The sequence below is a fragment of the Hetaerina americana genome, unplaced genomic scaffold, assembly GCF_022747635.1.
Source record: "Hetaerina americana unplaced genomic scaffold, ioHetAmer1.1.p SCAF_1, whole genome shotgun sequence".
In the NCBI taxonomy this organism is placed as follows: Eukaryota; Metazoa; Arthropoda; class Insecta; order Odonata; family Calopterygidae; genus Hetaerina; species Hetaerina americana.
Window position 1 is genome coordinate 7,204,683 of NW_027286069.1, and position 25,024 is coordinate 7,229,706.

At 39.1% G+C, this 25,024-nt stretch overlaps 1 protein-coding gene and 1 non-coding gene across 2 annotated transcripts in view; one reads left to right on the top strand and one right to left on the bottom strand.

Annotated features, from left to right (window-relative positions):
* The window catches only part of LOC139694527 (diacylglycerol lipase-beta-like), a 211,106-nt gene that overhangs the window by 79,732 nt on the left and 106,350 nt on the right, over positions 1–25,024 (bottom strand). Inside the window, exon 2 of the mRNA XM_071593054.1 lies at positions 315–431. Within this exon, the coding sequence (XP_071449155.1) occupies positions 315–409 (95 nt within the window). The 5' untranslated portion in view covers positions 410–431. The remainder of the gene's footprint in view (positions 1–314; positions 432–25,024) is intronic.
* TRNAQ-CUG (transfer RNA glutamine (anticodon CUG)) lies at positions 13,389–13,460 on the top strand. The gene has a single exon. It is a non-coding gene; the product is annotated as a tRNA-Gln (tRNA).

The window sequence follows — 25,024 nt, forward strand, 5'->3', positions numbered from 1 at the left end:
TCACGAATTTAACTTAAAGAGGCAATTAATGATATGGTTAACGCAGTTTCTAGTTAAGCGGAAAAGCAACTCCACTCTCGGTTCGCTTCCTCATAAACACGAGTTATGAGCTCTTTTACTGACGCCGCGCGTCGTCCGTCTCGGGGGGGGGGGTGGCCTCCACCAGGCGGGAGGGGGTCATGGCGTCGCCCCTCCCCTTCGACGCCGCCTTCTCCTCTCCGACTGCGCGCCCGCACGGGCCGCAGGCTGAGTTGCTGCGGGGAGAGAGGCGTCCTACTCCCGATAGCCTTTCGCGCCGCGGCCCCTTCACTCACCACGTTGCCCGGATGATGGCGTCGAGGGATGAGGGCAGCACGAAGTCGTCAGAGGCCGCTTGCCACCGCCTGCCCAGCAGGGTGACCCCGGGCATCCCCGCACACCGCCCACGCACGCTGTAAAGGACGGAGAGGAGAGATAGAGAGAGAGGTCAAAAGGAGCGGAACGGAAGTCGCACCGAATCTCGACTTTCTGAATGTTTGAAGTCCAGTCGAATGCACAACCCTAATTGGGTTAAACCCTTGTCGAGTTATACAGATTGAAAGAGAAAATAACGTCAACATTACATTTTATTTAGATTTATACATTCCGATTGAATTGATGCTAGGCATTATCATTATGTAAGAGTTAAACTCGTGTACTTCCTTATGCAAATAAGGAGTTCGGATAGAAAGGGCGAGATGGAATGAAGTTATCAGTTTTCCTTTAATACTAAATACTTTTGAGTAAAATATACCCAAAAATGCGGTCTAGCTTGCAGTAGATAAGGTTTGAACGAAAGAATACTGGGCAAAAATATGAGCGCTGCTATTATTAGAACATAGTTATCGTTCTGCAGCATCTGACTAGGATGTGGGATCTTCATGAGGTCAGTTCGAGTAATGAATTATAATGAGCGTAGCCAAGGGTATTCAGATTTGTAAGCACATGTCCTGATTACTATAGCAGTGTGATAACTGTAAATCTGTTAGAATTATTACTACAGGAATCATTCACAAACCGACGGTTGCAGCATAATCAACATCCCTTAAATGTAGTTGAAGCAGATCTTTCAAAAGACGGCTCCCGGTGAAAATGCTGCGAGTAGCTGGGAAATAGCAAACAAAACGGTTTTCTGGAGGTGTCTCATCGATGAACCGAGAGAAAAAAATCCTCATCACTTCTGGGAACTTTACGTTCCGATATATTGCCGAAAATTAATTTTTGTATATTTCACTAAACTGATTTTAACTAAAAATATTTTTTGAGATGGATCAAAATAGGTAATCCTGGATCTGAATGAAACCACGAGGAAGTTTATAGAGCTAGGAGAAGATATCTGCAATGAGGAGGCATTGGATGCAGGGGCATGACGTTCAGTGACGACATTCACAAAACATCTATTTTTGTTCAAGAATAGTTGCTTCCATGCTGCACATATTCTTGCTTGAATTAAAAATTTGAATAAATCAACTTGTGAGTCTCCTATTAAAAACCTCATTGTAATAAATTAAATTCCGGAAAAACGACACCATAAGAAAACATTGATGACATTCTATTTAGGTCGGACTAAAAGTGTTCGCACTAAAATAACATTATATTGACGATGCTTGAATCTACTCTGGAATTTTTTTATTATATTTTCACAGTTTGTTACCATTAAATGGATACTTCTCATGCAAACATTTGAAACTTCTATGATATTGGAGATTACCGTAGGCTGAGACAAAAGTGACCAATGTAAATATCAGACAAGTATATTAAAACGTCTCTGAAAGGTATTGGTATGAGAAGAAGAGATTAAAATCCACACTTGCTTTTTGTGGCTATAATATTCCTTTGAATGCAACTGTGTGCGAGGGTTTATATGCAAAGGACGACAACTTCAGACCAGCGGACACATCCTCAATCACTCTAGTTTTGACAAGACCACGAGGAAAGACACGATAACGAGGAAAAAACACGAAGGACGGTCGATATCAGGATTTATGCCACTGAACAATAATGTCTTTGAATGACGAAATGGGCACTTCGTGAGGGGCAACAGTAAGCACTTCCAAAGCTGAGTATATAAGAGATTCCGCATATCACACGAAAATCCAGCCGTAACAGGGTAACGAAACGATATTGCGAATATCAAAGCGAAATATGAGGCTTTAATATCACTCTGTTTACGGGTGCCTTGGGATATTTGTTGCTCTTTATATAGTTCGAAACGGCATATATTGTGGCGACCGGAACACTTGTGGGACCCGCAATAATAATAATCAAAAGCGTGGTCCCAGATGGCTTTGAGAGTCAGGCTGGAAAGGACTACTGAGGCCGGCTGGGTAAAAAATTGTTTCAACCATTGCCCAGGGACACATCAATCAAAACATACGTTATGCCTGTATGAGGAGGTATCACATGAAAATATATTGCTCATTCCGTGAAAGCCTTCTAAGCTTATGAAGATGGGTAGATTTCCTGAAAATTGGCATGGTCTAATACTCCTTCCATTTATTTTCCATCGATTGTAGATTAATTGTAATGAAGTACCGAACCCACGATTGATTATAATGGCTAAATTTCAGAGTGTAAAAATAATTCGCCTTGATCGTCATCCCGGTCAAGGCAAGGGATTTTTCCACTCTGAAATAGTTGCATTGTAATACGCATATTGCGGATGACTCCGTTAAAAGATACGGTCGCGGCATCACCCACAGTTATTTAGTACGAATGTCTTTCACACATTTCACCAGATGATCTAAATCCTTTAATAATAAGAAAATTAAGAAACTATTCACAGATTTTTAAACAAAGTTAAAAAGCACAAATCTTCCACAACTTAACACTTAACTGAGAAATTCAAATAAAATAAGTAATGAGATATGCTTTTCTACGGCATGCTGCCCGATGTTACAGGTTCCATTTTTTTAAAAGAGTGCATACATTCAATTCGTATCCTTTGTTCATTTTGTTCACCTGGCATTAGTGTACACCACGGAGTACCAATTTCCACCATTAGAGGAAGTCAATTTCGATAATTATCAAATCGAGGAAAGAATACCATCGCTTTCATCCAGAATCATTAAAAATGACAAGGAATTTTGAAAGTATATGACAAGAACCAAATCAATTTACTTTAAAGGATTCGAAAAAAGTGTGCAAAAGGCATTATTTATTCCATTTATAGGTATTTTTACAGTAAAACATACAAATGGTTATAAAAAATACCACAAAATAAGAGTTTACCTATCCTAATAGCTAAAAATCTCGACCAAATGGTTCCCGTGATGTGGATACGGCGTAGTAATATTATAGCTAAACTTATCAAAAATTTATTATTTCATTTCACTTTTCATTCTTCAGCTTATTTTTGTCATGAAACAACTAAAAAGATTTATAATATGAATTTGCATAATATATGTTATAATATCGAACCACCAGTATTTTCTGAAATCTATTTTGAAGCGTATAACTGTAATGAAAATGTTGTGCATTTCTCGCAGTTGAAATGGAACATTTTTCTTGAGGATAAATCAAAAATCAAGACCCATTTCGAGGACACCCATTAAATAGTCTATTTCATTTACTTTTTTCCAAACTTTGACAAGGAGCGTGGTTTTGTACGGCTCGGAAACATGGCCATAGAAGCAAAATGATAAATTGAAAGCTTGTGAAATGTGGGTGTGCAGAAGGATGGAAAAGGTGAAGTGGACTAAAAGTAAAACAAATAAGGAAGTCGGTGGGAGTATGGTGGGGGAGGAGAGAGGTATGTTGGGAAAATCCAATGGCGGCAGGAAGGATAGATGTAGAGCGTTTTAATTGCAAATGGGACGTTGAAGACTGTGATCGGGGGAAGAACCTTAGGCGGATGAGGAAGGGGTAGGCATAGGATAGACATCTTGGATGGAATGAAGGGAGGAAGGAAGTATTAGGAAGTAAAGATGGTCTTATTATAACGTTAGATGCCAAGTTGGGTCATGTAAAGAGGGCCAAGGGAACCACTGTCGCTGTTCGCTTGGCAGCATATGTCCAATCCAAAACCTACGTTGGCCGGTACATTACCGATATTAACAATTTATCAAATTCAATGCATGATTTCTTCAGTAGAGCGGAATGAATTTATCAAATTTCACCGCCTCGATGCAGAAGCAAGTATTTTCAAAAGCTACATTTCACTCACATGACCTGGCGGTTCAACGAAAATTATTGCTTGTACATAGCACAAATATAAACTAAGTTCAAATCAACATTTTGCACAAATGAAATTTATTGATAACAATTCACTTCGTCACTTAAATATCATTAAACATTTTTCTATCCAAGCATGCGAGTAGCTTTCCATATGAGGGTAAAAAAAAGTGACTTAACTCTTTCACCATAAACATTTAATATTTCACGACCATAGTTTCGATGCTACGCATCATTATCACCTGGTGATGATGCGTAGCATCGAAACTATGGTCGTGAAATATTAAATGTTTATGGTGAAAGTTTAAAGTTACTTTTTTTACCCTCATAATGAAGGAATTCCACAAAGTTAAACCTGAAACTGTTATATTTATCAAGTAGCTATCCAACTTAAAAAGGATGGAATCTATAAAAAATCTAGGAAATGATTTGATTTCAAGGAGGGTTAACGTGAACGTGATTTTTATCCTACTAGTTCCTCTCCTTCCATTAAAACAGGAACGATTTAATAAAATAACTGATAAGCAACCGAAAATAAAGCGTTTATTATGGGAGAAAAATTAGCATCATCATCTTTTAAAGCCGGAGCCCTGTCGTTACAGCCATTGGTCTCTTTCCATTGCCCTTCTTTTCAGTTCATTTTATGTGGTTACTCTCGTAGTACTTTTTATTTCACCTGTAAATTTCTTTCTTGGCCTTCCTCTTCCTTTTTTATCTTATTATTTCCCCCTCCATTATCTTTTCCAGGAAGTTGTTTTGCCTGAGAACATGTCCAATAAATTTAATTTTCCTCTTCTCCATCTCTTTTGTTAAATTCCTTTCCTCTTTAATTTCCCTCGATACTTTTATTTCGCTTTTCTTTTCCGTCCATATTGTTCTTATTATTCTTCTCCAAATTCAAATTTTCATCACTTCCAACTGAGCCTTTTTCTCCTTCCCCCATGTCCAGGCTTCGCATCCATAAAATAATATACTCCAAATACACTTTTTTGCATAGGATTTTCCAATTTCCAATTTCGTGTGTTTATTTCCGAAAATATTATTTTGATTTCATAAGCCTTCTTCCCCAAAGCTATCCTCTTTTCAGAGGTGTATCTGAGGTCTCTTGCAATTACATTCCCAAGGCAGCAGAAATGGCTTATCATTCATTTCCCTATCATTTAATTTACACGAGGTTCTGTCCTGTTTCTAGAAACTGTCATAGCTTTGGTTAGAGGAGAAAAATAATTCCTCAAAAATATTCTTACGATTTCATTCATTTATCACGTGAAGTATACAAATATGAAATGAGAGAAGAGAGGAAGAAATAAATGAATTCAGCTCCGTCAGGTGACACTGCGGAAGAGGAGCCCTTTTTCCTCGAAATGTCGCTGCGAATACCACTAGGAATACTATATGAAACGACCTCCGATTAGAAAAGCGAACTCCATTATGAATGTACCGTCCATTCCACCCACCGCATTCCAAGCTTTATGCTCATGTTTTACATCTATATTTAGCCACTGAATTCAGTTAGAACTGCCGAACAATCAAGGCATTTGAGCTCACGAAAGAAGAATATCAACTAGTTGTTTACAACTTTTCACCGATTTCGCGATTTCATGGCATTCGTGTCCTCTCAACGCAGCGCAACGGCCGTTACTTCCAATCACGCCAAAGGCACACATCGCATGACTGCAGGGAACAATATTTCTCGTGCCAGCTATTGGTGATATTTTTTTACCATTCACATGATATATTTTGTATAAATACTCAATATAACACTCATATTTTTGCATACATTCCATAATGGATATTCATTTTATTCACTCTGAAATGTATACATTTAACGATAATAATTTACTCAAATAAGAAAATCACAACAGCTTCACAGTCTTAGTAATCTGTCTTTACCGTCAGACATTTAAAAGCAGTTCAGGAATGGCAAAGGTTTTCCATTTGTCATTGGAACCAACCCGGGGAGCTAATTCATGCGCAGTTTCTACGTAAATTTGTGGATATTTGGGCGTGCAACGTTGACGATGGAACAGGTCAACTGGAGGAATTTCCTGGGAATATGAAGAATGCAACTCATTTATAAAAATTGAGGATCCTCTTGAACATAAATAAATTCGCGTTAGTAAAGCTTTTAAGAACTGGGAGCTTACCCTCAAAATGTAATGTGCGCTTCAGCTACGATGCATTAAATAGACATTAGTAATAGAATTCTTGACTTCAAAAACAAAACTTCACCAAAAAGGATTTATTTTTCACTTCATTCACGACGGCAACTGGAAAATAAAAAAATTGACTCACATATTTAGAGAATTTAAATAGAGATAACAATGATTTCAGATTTGGTCGCAATTATAACTGGCGTTGAGTACGTGCATTATTGCCTTTAACCTCATGTGTTCTATAATAATAGAAAATTGCTACCGATTGAGAGTTTTACCAAAAAAAAACTAAGATTTGGAATCTGAATTCCCTAAAGTTTTGCTGGTTAAAGTCAATTGTCCTCATACTAGCGTAATTTTTATTGTAGAATTTATGTTATCAGAGAAAACATATTTTTTTAATTGCATCAAATTAATTCTTATAGGTCGCCTACCCCAATGCCTCAGGGAAAATGTCCTAATTGTTATTGTTATGAAAGCGTGCACTGTCACAGTATATATACGTCAATAGCGTTGGTGACAAATAATTTAACCGAATTCAATGTCTCCTATGTTCAAACTAAGGGACCTCTTAATAAAAATGACAATATTACAAATCAATTATACAACTATAAAATTGATCTTCATCTGCTAACTGTTTATACAGGGTTGTTAATAAATCAATGTGGTGGTACGCATTTTACTTAATATCATAACCAGGAGATATTTACGTACGGGATTTCAATTTTATAGCTGAATGGTTAAATTTTTCCGTAGTAGATTCTTAACTATTGTAGTTGATAAAATATGTCGAGACAAAACTTTCATTTTATCAGTGTGCAACAGTATTTTAGTCTTGATTGGTGATAATTACAACGTTTTCGAATAGTATCTTCTACTGGAATTGAACGGTGCCAATCAACACATTCAACCAATACATATTGCAATTTTAGAAGTACCAGATCTATCTGGCGCCCAACTTGACTTGCTAATATCATACGTCTATAAACCAAATATCACGTCATAAAACCAAATACTGATAACTTATATAGATAATATTGCCTTGGTTTATCACAAGGTTAAAGCTAAGCAACAGCCCAAGATAAGAACACATTCATTTAAATTTGGCAGTTAATTTTACTAAGAAAAAGAGAAGTTTACAAGCAAGGAAGTAGTGAGTCATTCATTTTGAATGGAGCATTCTAAGATTCGGAGGAAGGGACAATTGTAAAGGCTGAAAATTGTTGACTTTTACAATATGGAGCGGGATCAAAAGAAGGAATTAAATGGAAGATGAGGAAGTTACATCAATTCACAACTCATACCGACCTTCGGGTTAATTACTGTGTTGATGGTTTATTCTACGAGAGTAGGATCCACCAGAGAGTAGAGATTCAACATTGAATTGGAATGGTGCAGATCTCTCCAGTCTTCAAAATAAAGAGGATCGAATGAATGTAAGGGTTAATTAATAGGGTTTCTAACTAAATTTTAAATTTCATGTCACATGGAGTGAACTTCGTGATGATGGTTTTCCTGCGTAGTTTAGGGTGGGACAATTATGCCACGCATTTAAAGATTTTTATTCTTAGGTTCACGTTTTATTTTGCCAGTAACGCGTTGCATCCTCATTGCATTTTGATATTAGTATTTTGAGCACAGTTCGTAAACTCGGGATTAGGTGAGAAAGACATAGTTTCTTCATATTAGTTTTCCGAAGGAATTTCATCAGGAATGACAATACAGGGCAAAAAGAGAATTTGGAGAGAAAACAGCATAATATAAATAATGCTTTCTGAGGATGCTGAGGGCTTTGATGACATAAACCCGCAGCAATATTAAATGTCGCCCATCGTCCATCTTATGCCCTCTCGTGAGGAGAAAACCGAGAAGAATGCCATGTGGACAGGTGTTGACGAGTCGTTCGCTTTCGAATTCCGAACGCCGCGAACACTCCCATTTACCGCAGCGGAAGCTCCGTCGGGCGATTATGTCACGTTGGACTGCTGGCCCTCGTTCAGTGACGTCGGCGGTCATTAGCTGTCAATTACGCTCATTTCCGTTCCCGCGATGAACGTTAACTGCGTGGGTGTTGGGTGGTTCGAGGGGGAGGGAGGGGAAATCCACCGTCCGCGTGACGGGACGTACAAAGCGACCAACGGAGGCCTCAAACACGTAACCGAACCGTGGCCCACTATCCATTAGCATTTGCGAGGCCGGAGCTCTCCCCGGCGAATTTCACCGATGATTCCTCCCGTCACTCCCACGGTCCCAAAGGAACCGTGAAATCCTTTGCGATTTGAGCTGCTGGTCAGCTGCTAAAATACGCGACCATATCCACCCATGATGAACATCCACGGGGACAGTGGTGGCAACCAGATTATAATCTTTGAGGCACAAAAAAACCGTACGAGAATCACGAAATAATTTAGACTCGTCCATTTTGTCGCTCCATTATCCCAAACTCTCCCGGAGTGATCCCTTTTAATTAGTTAATGTCTCAGGCATAAAAGCAAGTGAGTCTCGGAGAGGAATTAAATTAAACCTCTTTGGTCCAGAAAATACAGCTAATGCTCCCTTTTCCTTTGATCCGTTTGGCTCTTTTCTAAATTGATTTCTAGATGAACATTTCAGGAACAAAACAAAAATGACATACATATTTCACCACTTTTTTCCCATTTTTGAGTCCATTTCAGTGGATAAGTCTATGATACTACACAGGAGTCTACGGTTAACGCTAATTCTCAATACGATGATGCATACATATATAAAACATATATGCAACCTGTTTTATAGCTAACGTGTAAAACATTTATCTCTTTAAAAACATTCACGAAACTGCGGGAGACGCCAAAACATTATATTTTAAAGGAGTCATCCGCTGTATGTGCTGTACAATGCAACAAATTCAGAGTGTAAAAATCATTCCCCTTGACCGGGATTCAAACCCGGATGCCTCGATGTCCGGCCAAGTGCTTTAGCCATTTAAGCTATCGAAACGACCTCTTACACTCCGAGATTTATCTCTTTATTTCATTTTCTTCATAATATGCCTAAAACTTTGGTGCTATTAACTTATTATTGACAATTCTTAAACACACCACATCCATTCATCCGTGCCTACAACGAGAGAACGTATGCATTTCTATCGCATTGTGAAGTTTTTGGCGTAATATTGCAGAATTCGAACATAATAATGAACAAATAGTAGCACTTTGTAATTAGATATTGATTTAACCCACGACCGCTTTTGATCTCGTACATCATCATCCTGAACCTGAAGATGACGTAGCACATCGAAATAAGTCTTGGTTTAAATAGATATTGAGCGAAAAAGGGTCATCATTTGATCATTATTACATTCCTATCGCTCCTATCCATTCACAATGAAGGATATTATTGCAGGTTTTTCTAAAGCTCGTTTGTGCTTGAGACGCTGTTTCCCCTCCACTTTACATTTACCAGGAAATGCTGGTTTACATGATTAATACTGACATTTTGTCCCAATTTTCTGAAATCAATGTGTAAAAATAATCTATTTCAGTCCTCACCACAAAACAAATTTTGCTCTCGTCCGCTTTTCGGCAGTGGGTGCTGTAAACCCAAAATCCGCGATGCGTACAATTCACATGGCCAGCGAAAGGGAAAGGCTTTCCGAGGGGAAGAGTGCTCGCATTGGGACTGCTATTCGGGAGCGTATTTACAAACGCCGACTTCATCAGATGGGTTTCGGGGATGCGAGCGGTGGCGGGAGAGACATCGAAGCTGACGACGCACGGCTTCCTTTCTTCAAAATAGAGCAGCAGATAGAGAAGGGGGAGGAGGGGGGTAGGGTGAGCGATTTGTTGACACTCCCGAAATGCGGGCGGCAGACGGAGACGTCCGAGAAAGAGGCTGCAATGTAAACTCCCACGCGTCGGTTGAATCCATAAGCAGGGAAAGTCGGCGGAGGACACGGATGGAGGGAGGGGGAGAGAGAGAGGAGAGAGCAGTGGCTGTGGTATACGTAGCTAATTCACCCCGTAAATATTTCATGACAGAAAACCACAGTGATCAAAACACATATCCACGCCCAGCGGTTCGATTTGAACCTTTTGAGGGATCTCTGTGTGATCCTCTTCGTATGGTTACATTTAGGGGTCAACTGGGGCTGAAAGGAAATGAAAAGGAGAGCTACGTCAGCCTGGTCAACTGCCTGTGAGACATGCGTCGATTCATTGTTTCTCCCCACTCTGAATGCACCACTCAAAAGCTTCGAGCGACGGTAATTTCTTGTGCTTCAAATTCCAAAATACAACTTGCTCCCCTCTCAAGCTGTGAAGCTGAACTTCTGAGTGCACGTGCATTTTTATACTATTAATATTCATTAAAGTATGAAAGGACACAAAGCGATATAGAATAACTGAATCGCATACGCGCAAACACGTACAAAGAAATATGTATGTAAATGAAATTTTACTTTCAGTATTAGTAACTATAGTTCCAGGTGCTGCTTCAGGTTCATATCTTAAATAAACCAGCCAAATTAGAGAACAAATTTGTGGAAACGCTCTGGAACATCTTTCAAGTAGGAACGTTAAAAGAATAACACTGGTCGAATAATCTGGTTTAAATAAAAATCTGGTTATCTACCTGGCTGCTGAACAAGGGGAAAGTATTTGTCAGATAACCCAAACAAAACAAGAAAGTACGGGTTTCACCTTAAAATGGCCGCTTTTTTGAGAGAATATTTGCTCACACAATGTACAATGTTTAGGCACAAGGAGTTGGACAAAGTCCCAACTATTACTGTCATATGAGCACAAAGGTCTAATTTAAAAAAATATAATTCTAAACTGGACCTTTTTTCCTCGCAGTGATATCCACAATGTAATAATCATTTCATCCTTCCCCGGGGGAGGTCAAATTTGTCGTTTAGCATGCACACCCCGAATTGGGTGTTGCGAGGATGAGGCGGTGGAGAGAGAGTGCTTCGCCCATGCGACGCGCGTGACCCATTGCCAGCTGCTCCGCGATGAGGCGGGCGCCTCGCGTCCGAGACCATTGAAACAAGGGGAAACGTCGGTCTTGGAAAGTTTTCCACAATAGAACCACGAAACAGAAATTTCCCTTCCTTATCGAACACCTGGATCAGATGTAAGCGAAGCACTTGTTTAATGTTATGAAATATTCCGAAAAGAATTGCAATTGGCATTCTAAATGAATCACTTCGGGAAGAAAGCCCAGCCTTCCCATGGAGCTAAAGACTTGTGTTAATATTCTTTATGGGGTTTCCGATAGGAATAAATAAACACTCCAGGTTGTGATGCCAACAAAAATGTTACAAGTATGTACAAATTTATCGGGAAAGTAACATGAGGGAAATATATACCGTAACACCTTTACAGAAGTCGCATCCGAAAATATAATGATTGATTGAATTTCTACAATAAATTTTATCACTTTTCTTCTGCAGTTTACTTTTATGAACAATCTTATTTGATTACTGTGTCCTCATTGAATCAGTTACATCTGTGATTATTAAAAAATAATAATATTCTCCACTGGCTCAGAAGTGACGGAGGGTTGGCGTCGTACCCTAGAAACTGAAAAAGGCGGTTTTCAATTGAAGTTACTGTTCACTAAATTTTCGCGGTGCAGAATCATTATTTCGAAAAGGAATATACATTAATATAATGTGGATAAATTTATATGTAAATCGATTTTAAATATTAATACAAGAAATGCGAACCGATAAAAATTACGAGGGTCATCCGGAAAGTAGTACCCGTTCGTGCCGCATGAAGTGCTGACGACGCGAGTAGCCGCTGGACGAGGTCAGATAGCTTCAGTGGCTTGTCTGCCTTCTCTGAGCCAAGTTGCGTGACGCTAGCATTGCCTGTGTTGTTTCTGTGATTGTTTACAATGTTTAAAAAAATTGAGAACGCCGCCAGTTGTGAAGTGAGGGCAGTGATTAAATTCCTCAATGCAAGAAACGTTCGCCCATGTGATATTCATCGCCAATTAAAGGAGGTGTATGGAGACAATGTAATGGACGAGTCGTCTGTTCGGCGGTGGTGTCGCAACTTCAACATGGGGAGGGGGAACACACACGACGATGAGCGTTCGGGGAGACCGTCTGTCATTACAGACCAACTGGTGAGCTCAGTTGACGAATTCGTGAGGAACGATCGGCGCGTCACAATTGATGACATCTGTGAGCATTTTCCCAATGTTTCTCGAACAATTGTTCATGAAATTGTTAAACACCATCTGCATTATGCAAAAATTTGTGCAAGATGGGTCCCTCGCGTATCTCAATGAGCTGGCGGCGAAGGACTATGCAGCAGGAATACAGAAACTTGTCACACGTTATGACAAATGCCTTAATTTGCTTGGAGATTATGTTGAGAAGTAGTTTAAAGTATCCTCTTTCAAATAAAATTTTTTATGTTTGTTAATATTTACTTTTGTGTCTTTATTTCACGAACGGGTACTACTTTCCGGATGACCCTCGTAATATTTTATAGACGTCAGGTATGAGTAATCGAGAAAGTTAGCCTAGATGAATCAGATTCATGCGACTATGAATAGATTTAATTGCACTATTTTCTCACTCAGTGACACGTGGTGCATTACGCAGCCGGGTTTTTCCGAGAAAACGAGAACTATCAATCTTTCGATAGGAAATAATATTCTCCCACCGACTAGCACCCGTTCATTCGCATCGCATTTCGAGAAATATGCTTATGCAATTGGAAGATAAGCCAGATTTACTTCCTCAGAACGTGTGCTGCGATAGTTACCGTTTACGTACTACCGTTTTTCCTCAGAATTTATTCCGACGTCATTTATGCATTCATCCACTGAATTCGGAACGCATTTTTGCTCCACGTGCAAGACCTGCAGCAAATTCACAAATGAAACAGAAACATTTTTTTAAAAAAGGTGCTCAGTGTTTTCTGGTGACAGGAACACGATGAAAATGTAGTTCAATGAAATATATTGTCTACTTTAATTCTGAAATCCAAAATGTCATTAGCTCAGATACGTCTGGCAAATATAAATTTCGCTTACCTACAGGGTCCCATGGTGTAATGGTTAGCACTCTGGACTCTGAATCCAGCGATCCGAGTTCAAATCTCGGTGGGACCTAAAATTTTTTTAACAACTCGTTATGAATTACCCCTGGCCAAGAGTGGAATAAACTTTTCATGCTCCTAAAAAAAAAGTCACCATCATCTTTTACAAGGGCGCTGGGCAAAACAATCCCCAAGTACAATAAATTGACTTGTGAACCAGCATGTTTTCATCCCTAGTGAATAACATCAGTGTTGTAAATACTCCTTTTAATGCAAGTATCGTTGATAGCTATTCTGTTTACTAATTGTATTCATGCATACATTATATTTATCAATTGGATTTGAGTATATAATTACATACATTTATATGCTGTACATTATTTGATCAATTTTCAATTTACATAATCTTATTTTTTTACATTTAAAATATTTTTATTCATCCAATTCAATTTTTCTTAGCTTTTTTATCGATAATTATTATTCACATTTACTTTTTTGACTGCTAAAGTCATTTCTACCGAATTTTATTCTGTTTTAATATTTACATACTTAATTATTTTTATTTATTATTAATATTTTTATTTTTTAATTTTACCTATTTATTTCCTTAAAATGTGAATATTTGCTATATATTTCATCTGTAATTAATTTTAAATATAATATACAATATTTTTTAGTGTCCCCATGATATTTATCACCCTTTCCTTGGTATTAGGTACTGGCACATTAGTCGTGTAAGTTTTGCAGGTTTTTCACGCAATCCTTCTTGTGTGAGTGTTTTCCTGCAGTATATTTTTTCATTGAGGATATCAGTTCACGATTCTTACACTTTTTCCACGCTTAATATTTCTTTACATTATACCCAATTCTTTTACCAATGTAACATTTTATTTTTTCATTTCGAATTGCCTTAGAATCACTCTAAAAATGTCTACACTCTTTTAAGCAATGATCGCCGGCGTATTTATGCAGGTAAACAACGAGGGTTTAGGCGAAAGAAGGGACTATCTAGTCTTAACCTCGCCCTAACAAAGGCGTTTCATTATTACAATTATAAACACAGTTATCATTGTAAATGAGAAATTGCTTAAAACAGATATACTATACAAATGCCTGAACTATTGATGATATTCACTGGAGTTCCTTTACCATTAGACAATATCAGCCAGATTCATACGCTCTTTCTGATTAGTCAGGGGAAATCTGTGGAAATATTATAATACACTGTATATGATGACGCCTATATTGAATATTGCCAATTTCTTTTCATCCTCGATTGCATTGAATTCATACCCTACATTACGCTTTAAGAAGTAATGTGTTACAACCAAGTGCTCATTACACCACGAGAACATTTTCTAAGCACAACGAGCAGCGATTCCAGAAAAACCAGTACTCAGTGGAATTTATACATCATACTTTCAATGATTCTCACGATTTTCATCTCGAACCCGACGACCTTAAAACTTTGCCTAGTTCTCTCCTTCCCAATGCAGCAACTCGTGAACTTTCCTAAGATCGCCGTTGTAAACAACTAATCTATCAACACCAGAGTTAGCTTAATCTAATGGTAACATCGTCATCAATTTAAATCGTAAACACATTTGAAACTGTTAGCATTAATAAAAGCGATCTATTCTACATCTACATCTACATAATACCCCGCAAGCCGCCGCAAGGGCGTGTGGCGGGGGGTGTTAGGTCACCAACCGTAAAAAGGAAAAATACCACATGCAAAAAAAACAACACGGAAAATTACACCCACAGCAGCGCACACACTCATGCAAAAATCCCTTCATCCAATACTCATGCCAACACATATACCGCAAAACAACTAAAAAACTGCACCCCATGATGCAGCACGAAAGCCATCCTACAACACGGAAGCCAGGACACAACAAGCAAGAAATTGAAACATCACTACCACATGAAAATGTACCACGAAACACTCTACCCCCAAAGAGTCTGTAAAAGGCAGGCAATGCGACCCAATGTTGCAGGTAGCAGGAATTTCCCCCCGCGGAGAGGGACTATTAGAAGCAATTAGGAAGCTATGCTAGTGCAGAGAGTAAGATACGATCAAAAGGTTCTCCCAAGGAGACAATTTCCACCACATTCACGAATCAATTGTGCGTAGGAGGGATCAACATAATCTTTTCGCATTGCTGTGCAAATTTTCAAAAAGTTTTCAAAACAGAAATAATTTTCAAATTTTTATATGGATATAATTTCACAATCAATTGCAGTAGACAGTGGATTAGATAAATTTCGATTGAAAAAACGTGGTAGATTTGACTTCTCTTATTACAAGTAGATTGCTCTTATTTTTACTCAAATCATTGCAAAAATGCTATGGCCTAAGGGGTCCTTAAACTCCAGGGCATTCAGGCCGTCTATGAATTGTCAAAATGCTACTAATAACACCCAAGTGACAATTGACATTATTCACAATTGGCCCTATAAGGCTTATGAGTTGATACATAAATATATTTGATTTCTACCGTACCACGAACATTATTTACGAATAAATCGTTGGCATTTTAATCACGATTATAATGAACCAGGCCTTCGCTTATTTTACAATTACTTGTAAAGGTTCTTTACGATCTTGTAAAGGAGCGGGCATGTTCGAAGATAATTGATCAACATTCTCTTTCCAAGGAAGAATGACATTTTCACAAAAATTCATATTCTTCTTTGCCAGCACTCAAATGGTTCAAAAGCGCTAACTCTTCTCATCTGAAACTTGGAATATTTCTCACAAAAACCTTCCAACATTTTTACCGAGTTTTCTGAGTTGGTCCCATCAAAAAACTCACGTAATCTAATTTACGGAGCGCTGTTTACCATGCAGTAAACCCAATAAATAAAAGCAAAACTATCCTCAATATAATCAGCCACCATATGAGTAAAATGACAAAACGTATGTGTGTGTGTGTGTGTGTGTGTGTGTACACATACACACTCATACATACAGACACATATACGCACAAACAAACACACATTTACACACAAGAACAAACATATATGTACACGTGCACAGAATCGTAAAAATCTTTCACTCAAAGAATAAACTCGGAAATTAGCCCTTGATACAATAGCTCAGTTAGAAAAGCTCTCAATAGCCCAAAAATCGAAAGGTGCTGTTTTCGGAATTCGTTTATATTATACTTTTTCGCTTAAATTTCCATTTTCAGCAAAATATTAAAAATTATTTTGCTTAATAATTTATTATGGTCATAAGAGGAGCTTAAGGCCTTAAGACGAGTAAAAATCTTTGACAAAACCCATTCCCATGAAAAATGATAAATTCAACTATGGAATCAAGATCAATGACAACTATCATGCCTTTTCCATGCTTAAACAGGGGCATGTTATCGACTAATTAAAGAGGTTGGCTAATATCTGTTTTGATATTGAACATTCTTTAAAAAATATTTTTCTCCTAGGACAACACTAGTTAAGAGCAATATTTAGATATTTGCTATAGAAATTTCCAATCTTCTCAATTGATCAAATGTATTTTATCCTGAGACCAACCACATCCACGCCGGGAGTTGAATTCGCGTCAGCGACAGACCGGTTTGAAAAAACTGAAGTCTTCGGAAAAAATACTGCGTGACATGTGAACGTATAATAGTGAAGTCTTATAATTGAATTCCACGAAGAAAAGATCGAATATCAAATAGGTACATGTAACTTCCACAGCGCATGTGGGTTTAGCCTAAAATTTCAAGGATAATACCAAAGTAATAAAGAAAATTTCTGAGTCGAATCCTGTCGATGAATTTGGTTCATGTTTAGAAATGATAGAGTAACTGTAACAAAGTACGGAAAAACGGCGCTTTTAATCAACCACCCGGAATTAAAAAGTAACTCGCTGCCGGATTCACATGATGAAATTTCATAAATCTTCTGTGAAACTGGCGAATGCTTATGGAAAATAAAAATCCCTTCACGGACCAACATATTGCCCCGCGTTTTGGGATAAAAGGCCTACTCCAGGATGAGCCATATATGAAGAAGGGAAAAAGGCATATATGCATGATCCCGCCCACGAATCCGAATGCACCGCGGAGTGAAGCAGCGGACCCGAGAGGACCGGTTCATCGAGCAAGTGTTTGACCTTCGCTCCCCAGCGCTTCGCTTCTATGCTTATGACTTACAAGCGATGAACCAAAAGGTTCTTGAACAAAACTTAGTGATTCGACGGACGTCCCTCAGTGATATTGACCTGGTGTGAATACGAAGGGTTGGAAATGGGGAAAAAATAAATTTATTTATTGTTTAAGCCAGAGAATTTGTTTAAGAGACCCTTCAGAAGTGCCTTTCATTACACTTTCCACTTTACTCTTCATTGAAGTTAAAAGTGTGGCTTAGTATTTATTTACTTCAAATGGCCTATATTTATTTGGTTTCATATTAATGACTAATAAATTAGTCATTAATCTTAAGCCTTTTGTTTTACATAAGTCAATTATATATCTTAAGCCTTTTGCCACAATCTGAAAAGAATTAAACAGAGACAATTTATGAAAGCGTAGGCGATAAGGATTGCCTGCAAGGTGGATGTCGTCTTTGACCTAACATCTAATTGAGCGAGAGATTTATTATCTTGGCTACTTGTTTTGTGAGTTCAAAGCCATGGCGTTGTGTATTTAACTTCATTAGGCATAAGGAAAATTTATTTTTTTGTTCCCCTGAATAAAAGCTGTACTCTGAGGAGTACCAAAAAAAATAATAGAAGTATCCGTAGACGTAAGAGGGGTTAGCACATGCAGGAACCCTCAATATGTATACAAATTGCAGTGTATTCCATAATTGTAATATACACGGCATTTCCTTTGAATGAGCCATTAAATTGGAAAAAAATGGGATGTGGTGATGAGTAGGATTCGTCCAGGAACCTTCCGTGGATCAGTTTCAAAGCCACTTACCTACTATAGCTGTTAACATAATGTAAGAGGAAAATGCTGGATGATTAAATTGTCTGCTGCAAATTAGATACTTGCGTCAAGGCTGAATCGTTAGTTAGAGTGGTTATGGAAGAAAATGAGTAGCTGACGGTCACTAGTAACTAAAGCTGTTGATCGTGCGATGCTCTCAACCGGCGACGACATGTTTTCCTAATACGATCTCTCATTTTCTCTCCCGGCCTTTCTCGCGCCCTCAATGCCAGCAAGCTTGCGAAGAATCAAAAGAAAAGAAAAGGGATCTGCAGAACTTTCGTCATTGTACCATGATAAGTCGGCCATGTAAGACGTTAATTATTTCCATAGAATTTGCATTAATTTACTTCTAACGAAGTTGTTGGATATTCACAAGTAGAACTCATGAATAATCATCTCATTAAAATCCATCATAGGTATGAAGTCTAGAGAGTTTGGAAAAATATCTAATTGGATCAAAGATATAGATATTTAAAAAAATATTTTTTTGAAAGTCGATGAAGAAAAATCATTGATTTTCAGCATTATTTCTAAACTTTTTAACAAAATATATAAATCCTCTCTGTTTCTAGCTACCTTGTTACAGGAGACTCATTGCGGTTCATTGAAGTTCCTCCAATGATAGGGCGCTAATGGAGAAATTAGGAAAAAGGCAAATTTAAAAAATTCTAAGCATGGCTTGTTTGAATTTACAATTATTCGAAATACGTAAACAAATGAATGTAGCCATGAGCAGAGAACGAATCACTGCGAAGTGAAAATGGCATTAAAATCTTTCCAAAATAAAAAAATGATTTTATGTTCGAATTTCATACAATTGTTTCAAAACTGCCGCAGGAGACCGTTGCGTAAGCACTGGCATGAAGCAATCGTAAATCCATGGATCCTAACGATTCGGGTTCATTGCTTCACCGAAAAAATGAAAACGTGAGAGAAGTTTTGGGAATGAGATTTTGAGGACTGGGACGACATGAAAATTTCGAGGGGGGAGGGGGTTTGGGGGAGTTGGATGGAGGAGGGGGATGGGGGAAGGGCTCTGGGGGAGGGCTGGAAGGTCGAGGAAAGTGAGGCATTCGGACGGCGGCGAGAAGGCGACGCCCTTGAAAAAAGTTGTTCCACGCTATCCTCGTCACTTTACCCCTGTCCGAGGAAGGACACGGACGGGGGACAAAAAGAGAGCGCCGTCAACATACAGCCGACAAGGACCAACGTCCCTTTTCTCCTTTTTTTTGGTCTTTGTTTTTTAAACAAGGGATACTCGCATGTTATGATATCGCCGATTAGTCGGGACGAATGTTTTCCAATTCTCTGCGGTGTTTTTGTGGCTACGCGTTTATTTTATTCGGATTTTTAAATTTTCACCACTTCCATATTTCCATTATACTCTGACCACCTTTTTCTTTTTTCAACTGTAATTTCATTTTGCGCATTTAGCTTGTGTAAATGTAATAGAGAGCGTAGGCGTCGCGTATGCATGTAAGGCATTGAGTACTAGGAGTAAAGAGGACGTGGTGATTTGTATCTTTCCGCATTCCGTCATTTATCAAAATGTTCACATATCCATCTACATGTGCGCTATGCGGCATGAAATGCCACGACAATAAGGCGTATGGCAGAGGGTACACATCCCTAAAGCAATTGAATAACACCTACGTACCGCAAAGAAATTCTGGAACCGCCACACTTATTTGTGATCATACGAGGGTCTTCATGGAAACAATCGTACATAATTTAACCGGGTTTTTACTTAATTCAGCTTACTCTTTAATGCACTGAGGTTAAATATTAAAAAATCCGAGAATTTCGCTACACGAGAAGTGATTCCTGAGCTCCAAAGGGTGTTTTTGCGGTGGGTCCCTTCTATGAGCCTCACACAACCAGCATTCTTTTGATAATAACCCAAGTAAAACAGTTTCTGGCGTCCCCTGGTGGAAATTCTTCATATTGAACTGGAAATTACCCCAAGCCAAGAAATGGAAAAGCGCGGGTAAATTTCTGGAAGAAAATTATTTCGTAAGTCTTACGATATACTCTATAAAAAGTAAGCTATCATTGAAAATGCGCCATTTGAATAATTATAGGAGCCATTCCAAAAGAAAAGTGCAGAAGCAAATGTAATTTTTAACGTGAGGCAAGGGAAAAGGACAACTTATTTGAATTATAAGCCAAACGACTGTGGCCTGATTATCAAAGACGTGTCAAGGTCTGTCAAGGTCCCGTTGTATTTTTCTCAAAGAGAAATCCCTAATAACAGAAGATACATCGTATTACTCAATACTTTTGCATTTCAATGATTGTGTTTTAGAATGTTTACATTGCACTGGATGATGATTATTGCTGGACAACTCAAATATCACAACGATGGTACCTGGCTTAACTTTTTGGAAGTGTATCTTGATGAATTAGAAAACAACTTTGCCCCGAACATTACTACCTTGATCAAAAAGTTCCCGGAATAACCACCGTGTGGCGCTCCCATCGTTCCGATTTGAGTTCTGTTTTTTTTGTTAAATTGGTACATCTGTTGTTGATATTCCCTTTAAATCTTAGTGTCATAACTTGACATTTGCAAAAGTTACGGTCGGTTTTCGGTATGTCCATCAGTGCTTCCTGCGATTTTTCCATTACTTCCTCTCGGCTGCTAAAACGCATTCCCCGTAATGGTTTTTTAACTCGATTGAACAGAAAGAAGTCACAGGGAGCCAAATCAGGTGAATTCGGTGGCTGTTGGATGGTATTTGTTGCATTTTTCGTCAAAAAATTACGAATAATGATAGCACTGTGCGACGGTGCGTTATCATGGTGCAAAATCCACGAGTTTTCTGCCCACATTTCTGGTCTCTTTCGGCGAATTGCTTCACGCAAACGTCTCATAACGCCCAAATAATACTCTTTGTTTACTGTCTGGCCTTCTGGCAAAAATTCATGATGCACTACACCGTTGTAATCCATGAAAACCGTCAGCATTGCCTTCTTTTTTGACTGAAAACGACGTGGTTTTTTTGGTCTCGGCTCATTTGGTGAACGCCATTCACTTGCCTGATGTCTGGATTGCGTGTCGTACTCATAAACCCACGTCTCGTCTCCAGTAATGATCCTTTTGATGAATGTGGGATCGGATTCAGCCTCGCAAATCATGTCTTTTGCGACGTCAACACGGTCTCTTTTTTGCATGAAATTGAGGTCTTTTGGAACCAACTTTGCTGCTACACGACGGAAACCCAAATCATTAACCACAATGTCTTGGGCGGATCCATAGGCAATGTTCAAGTCCTCCGCTATTTCTCTGATGGTTAATTTGCGGTTATTGACCAACATTTCTTTTACTTTATCAATTTTTTCACCGACTTTCGATGTCGATGGTCTGCCACTGCGTTCATCATCTTCGATTGACTCACGACCACTTCTAAACCGCTCGTGCCACTGGTAAACGACCGTTTTTTTTTAGAGAATCGTTGCCGAAACACTTTTCCAACATTTCCAACGTCCGTGCGCCACTAAATCCGTTTTTTACGCAAAATTTAATACAAGTTCGTTGTTGCAAATTTAAATCCATTTCTGAAATTGTAAAAAATCGCCAACACACACAGAGATAGATGTACTCTTGGCTACGCAACTTTTGCAAATGTCAAGTTATGACACTAAGATTTAAAGGGAATATCAACAACAGATGTACCAATTTAACAAAAAAAAACAGAACTCAAATCGGAACGATGGGAGCGCCACACGGTGGTTATTCCGGGAACTTTTTGATCAAGGTAGTATTGCAATTCGACCGGTGTCATAAAAAATGTGACATCTTCAGGTTAAATTCTTAGAAATATAATTCTCAACAGCATCAGAAACTGAAGATGCTTCAGATGTGATGCAACCGGTAGTTTCGAAAGAAAGCTTGGGGAAATACTTTTTTCTAATTCTATACATGCCACAGCTTAGAAATATGGAGCCCTATTACGAAGAGACTTGAGAAAGTGAAATATTGCGGATGCACAGCACTGAAACACATATGCCTTAAAGTTCAGTAGAACGGGGAGTTGAGAGGAAGTAGGGATATTGCAGTTCTTTCGACAAGCATTCGCCTTGATAATTAATCACTCAGTCTCATCGGTCGCCTTCATTTGCTTAAACGACAAGGATGGAATGCGCGTTTCAATTACGGAAGGACAAACAAAAACTTAATGAGGAAGTAGTTTTATGACGACATTTCTTGAGGAAGAAATCATTACAGCTGCATCCAAGCAACAAAGTCGATTTCCCTTCACCTTGGAATAAAAGGAAGAAACCATGATTTTTCAAGATCAAGAAAATACACGGATGCGCTGCGTACTCTTGCAGCAGCATTCAACAGAAAGATGTTAATTTGGTTTTTTCAAAAGTTAGCCTTCAGGACAGCATCATTCCTGCTTATCAATTGTCCACATAGAGAACCGCAATTAAGTAGAGGCACATGCTTGAAACCTTTACGGATAGGTTGCTCGGATGGGAAGGCATTCATCATATCTCCCGGCCGGTTTCACGTTTCTCCAACACTCCAACGCATTATTTTTAAGCTCTCCCCATTCAGGGTGAGTCAAGGTGGAGTAAGGCCATTTTAACATGATAAAAATCACTTTCCCCCAATGACATTTTAAAACTCGGCTCGGTGTGGTGTCTGATGCAATGAGGGGTGAGGAGTGAACGCCCTAACCGTTCCTTCGGGGAGATCAAGGGCGAGGTGGCTTCGAATGGGGAGAATTGGGAGGGATCGGCCCAGTGATTGCTGAAGAAGCATCCCCGCGGTCTCTCCCCTTGTTAACCATTCAGGTATTTTCAGGTTCCCAAGTTTGCAAAGGGCTCATGAGAGCGAAGGCTGTTTTTTCGCTGTTTTTTTCGTGGAAACTAATATATTCCTAGTTTTTCACCTTGATTTACCTCGATGAATTTACCTTGGTGATTTAACCTTGTAAGAGTTTACTCAACAGCTTTTGCCTCATCGAAACCTTGATGAAGATCTCACTTCGAGACGATTTCTCAAGAGCCCCATATGAACTTTGATCATCTTGGTATTGTGAGGTTGCATTAATTACATTCACAAGCTATCACCATGGAATGAGAAAATGAATACATAATTTCAGCCAACCAGGACTCATTGCACCTTAATTTATAAAACATCGTTCAATGCAAAGCAGGTATCTTATTTATTTGACACTGTTTTTTGGGAAAAAATACCAACACTTCCAAGATATGGCATCGTGGAATGCTGTAATAATTGGCAAAGCTCGGCCATCGATTAAAGGTTTCAGAGTTCTAATCCAGGTAATCGGTTCAAATCCTCTTAAAACCCCAAAAGATATTAAACGGTCAGTTGTGGGGACTAGTTATTATCGCAAAATAAATTAGTAAAACGATAACATATGATAAGGATAATCCACCCTAATTATGAAATAATTATGCGACAGAGCTCAATATTTAACGCTTAGCACTCAAGTCACTCAATATTTGAATTCCTTTCGATCATAATCCCTTTTCATATGCGTTTTATCGAAGAAAAACCTTTCATTTGACAACCATAAAAAATTTGATCGATTTCGCTGCATCATAGGCCTATTGAAATTATTTCTTGCTCCTTTCATTTAGTGAAGCCACTTTTTCACCGAATATTTTACTGTGAATTCTCCATTTTTCGTCCTTTATTCAACAATGCGGGCGTAGAGCGGTGATCACGGCACGGCATCCCAATGGAGCCCATCGCCGGGCGCATTGTTCGTCATTTTGTCAGACAATAGGAGGCATAGGGCATGGAGGGGAGGGGGGAGACGGTAGGTAGAGCGATGAGGAGGAAAAGGAAGAAGTGTGGAGCGAATTATGCGAGGGTGAGGAAATGTGGGGAAAGCACCTTCTCGCCTTGCACAATCTCGAGAGCGATCCCTCGCGATCACAATAAATTATGCTTTCTAACGCACTCGCTCGCTCATTCTTCCGTATTCAGTCTCATCATTGTAAAAATCCCTGAGGTCTCGTTCTGTGCGGGGGGGGGGCATGGTTGGAGGGGGGGAGGGTCGAGCAAAAGTGAAAGTGGTGAGGCTCAAGTGATAGCGATATCTTTTTTCCGCGGGACGGACGGCCAGGGCTCGCGATGGAGAGCGAGGGTGAGTGGGGGGGGGGGTGAGGGAGGATGGGGGACATGGTGAGGGGGCGGGGGGAGTGGAAGCGGCGTCGGATAGAGGCGCTGGAAACTGACGTAATCGATTCTAACGTCCGGCTGGCATCCCGAGCGCCGATTTTCCTCCGCCGCTCTCCGACGATACGCATTCTAAATCATCGCTCAGGCGGCTGCGGTCGGCGGCGCGAGGATATGAATCCCAGCATCCGCCTGCTGCGCGACATTATGCCGAGCTCCAGGGATGCATTTCTCGGGCATCATCGTGTCAGGGAAACGCTAGCAACGTTAGAATATCTGGATATTGAAATATGCATAAATTAATTTAATATTTTAAAGTTTAAGATACGCAAAGCATGCTAGATACTCTTTTAGGCACCGGTATTTACAGGGTAGTACTTCTACAGAAAATTTTATACGAGGACGGATGATTTTAATGATGTGCTTTTTCGAAAATTTTCTCTTTCTTATAAGATATATTCTTAATGATAATGACCAAATGATTCACACTTTTCCATCAGATATTGATTTATTACGCCACCGGTGCCA